This window comes from Tachysurus vachellii, chromosome 22 (genome assembly GCF_030014155.1).
Source record: "Tachysurus vachellii isolate PV-2020 chromosome 22, HZAU_Pvac_v1, whole genome shotgun sequence".
NCBI classification, from domain to species: Eukaryota; Metazoa; Chordata; class Actinopteri; order Siluriformes; family Bagridae; genus Tachysurus; species Tachysurus vachellii.
In genome coordinates this window covers 775,001-777,500 of record NC_083481.1, presented here as the reverse complement: position 1 = coordinate 777,500, position 2,500 = coordinate 775,001, and the positions used below count along the sequence as shown (strand labels likewise).

The 2,500-nt window shown below is 44.3% G+C and overlaps 2 protein-coding genes across 3 annotated transcripts in view; one reads left to right on the top strand and one right to left on the bottom strand.

Annotated features, from left to right (window-relative positions):
• The window catches only part of LOC132837843 (low-density lipoprotein receptor-related protein 1-like), a 113,040-nt gene that overhangs the window by 72,421 nt on the left and 38,119 nt on the right, over positions 1-2,500 (top strand). For both annotated transcript variants that reach the window (XM_060857747.1, XM_060857746.1), the window contains exon 41: positions 1-32. This exon is cut by the window's left edge and continues 343 nt beyond it. In XM_060857747.1, the coding sequence (XP_060713730.1) occupies positions 1-32 (32 nt within the window). The remainder of the gene's footprint in view (positions 33-2,500) is intronic.
• LOC132837846 (somatostatin receptor type 4) overlaps positions 224-2,500 on the bottom strand; it is a 2,548-nt gene continuing 271 nt past the window's right edge. Inside the window, exon 2 of the mRNA XM_060857753.1 lies at positions 224-2,437. Coding sequence (XP_060713736.1) covers positions 1,356-2,360 — 1,005 coding nt within the window. The 5' untranslated portion in view covers positions 2,361-2,437 and the 3' untranslated portion in view covers positions 224-1,355. The remainder of the gene's footprint in view (positions 2,438-2,500) is intronic.

Sequence of the window (2,500 nt, the reverse complement as noted above, 5' to 3'; positions counted from 1 at the left end):
CGACGGCTCGGGGAGGAGGATCGTGGTGGAGAGTGAGTTTATTACAGTGAGGGAGTCTGGGGTGTCTCTGACCAGCAGAGTTCATTAGAAAGAGAACAGAATAGTTAAAAAAAAGCTAAATATTAAATGAATATTATTTTTTTACTGTATTTTTTCTTCTTCTATGGGATGCTGTAGATGATAATAATAATAATAATAATAATAATAATAATAATAATAATAATAATAATAATAATAATGAGTTTATTCGGATTTCAGGCAGTGAACTACATCCAAGTTTTTTCAGAAGAACTTAAGCTCAGAAAACCAGCTTTACCCTGAAAAAAACATTTATTTATTGATTTTACTGTTTACTTTTCTATATTTAGATTTTGTCACATGAGCGTGTCTGAAAATTACTATTACAACATTCACTAGAAGAAAAGTAAGGAAGAAACAATAAATTCTATAAAGTTTAAAAGTGGGTAGTTTCATGGACAGACGGACAAATGGTTGGATGGACGGACGTACTGACCTACTGACTGACGTACTGACTGACGTACTGACTGACTGTACTGACTGAATGACGTACGGACTGACTGACTGACTGAATGACGTACTGACTTACTGACGTACTGAATGACTGATGTCCTGACTTACTGACGTACTGACTTACTGACGTACTGAATGACTGATGTACTGACTTACTGACGGACTGACTGACTGATGTACTGACTGACGTACTGACTTACTGACGTACTGACTGACGTACTGACTTACTGACGTACTGACTGACGTACTGACTTACTGACGTACTGACTGACGTACTGACTTACTGACGGACTGACATTCTGAGTAATGTACTGACTGACTGACTGACTGACTGACTGATGTACTGACTGACGTACTGACTTACTGACGTACTGACTGACGTACTGACTTACTGACGGACTGACATTCTGAGTAATGTACTGACTGACTGACTGACTGAATGACTGACATACTGACTTACTGACGGACTGACGAACTGAATGACTGACGTACTGACTGACTGAATGACTGACGGACTGACGTACTGACTGACTGATTAATTTAAACAAAAACACTTAAAGGTCGTCAGCAGATGAAGTGTTTAGCGAGTGAAGTGTTTAGTTCTAATTGTTCCTGTAATGAAGTGGTTGTGGTTCAGATTAATAACAGGACCATGTTGTTCTCATAAATACTGGTTTCTGCTTCTGTTGATGAAGTTTTTGTTAATAGCAACAAAACAGAAAATAACCCGAGTGAAGTCTTCACTCCAGCTACAGAGTGTTTATAAGGACATTTCTGTTTCTACTCCACTAACGAGGTGTGGACGTTTCTCTCAGACGTTCACGTTAGCAGCAGCGTTTCCTCACGAGTTTCTTCAGTTCCATCCTGAATTTCTGTGACATGAAGACGTACAAGACAGGGTTCATCACGGTCGATGAAGTGGCCATGACGCGAGCGAACGTAGCGAAGGGTCCGAATCTCGGCTGAAGCCCCGTCACCGTGGATCGATATCCGAGCTGCACCAGCATCAGTCCATAGGATGGCAGCCAGCACAGGACGAATGCCAGAACCAGCAGCAGCGACGTCTGGGTCACCTGCGTCTGGTAGCGTTCCAGACGGGCCGTCTGGTTAGTGTCACGCCTCTGTCTGGTTTTGTGCAGGAAATGGTAGATCTTACCATACGCTAGTGTGATGACTACCAGCGGAAGAAGGAAGGCAAGTAAAAAGTGGAAAATGCCGTACGCCAGCTGGTCCGAGTCAGACAGGAAGTTGAAACATATCAAATCCTGTCTGGCTGAACGCAGTTCAGTGCCTGAAATTAGTGTCCTCCAGGTGAACTGAGGAATCGCCAAGACAACAGCCGGAATCCACAGAACCACAGCCAGGATTTTTAACCAGCTGCTTCTACGGCATCGGAACGCTTTAGTCGGGTGAACCACGATGATGTAGCGGCTGAAGGCCAGAGCAGCGAGCGTGAAGGCACTAGCTGAGCTGCACATGGCTCCCAGGAAGCTGACCGCTTTGCACATGAAGCTTCCGAAGGGCCAGTGGCGGGTTGCTATGGCGACAGTGTGATAGGGGACGCAGGACAGAAGCAGAATATCCGCCACACTTAAACTCAGCAGGAGAATGTCCATTCCGTTAGCGTTAGCATGTTGGTTTCCAGCAGCATTGATTCCACTTCTTGCTCTTATTGTTCGTGAGATGATGATGATGACCAGCACGTGTCCCACCAACCCGCTCAGAAGGATGACGCTGTCCAGGATGGGCACCAGGACTCGTTCCACATCAGTGGCTTCTGAAACATCAGTAATGTTTTCTCCATCACCTGGTCCTGAGATGTTCTCCATGAGAAAGAATGGCACTAAAATCACAAGGAGGTTTCCATGAGAACGGTATCCACAGGCAACCTGGAGGTTCACGGATACTGTGACAAATATAAATAAATGTAAGCAGAGTTTCTCTTCATAAACAGCAGAATTTCTATCTG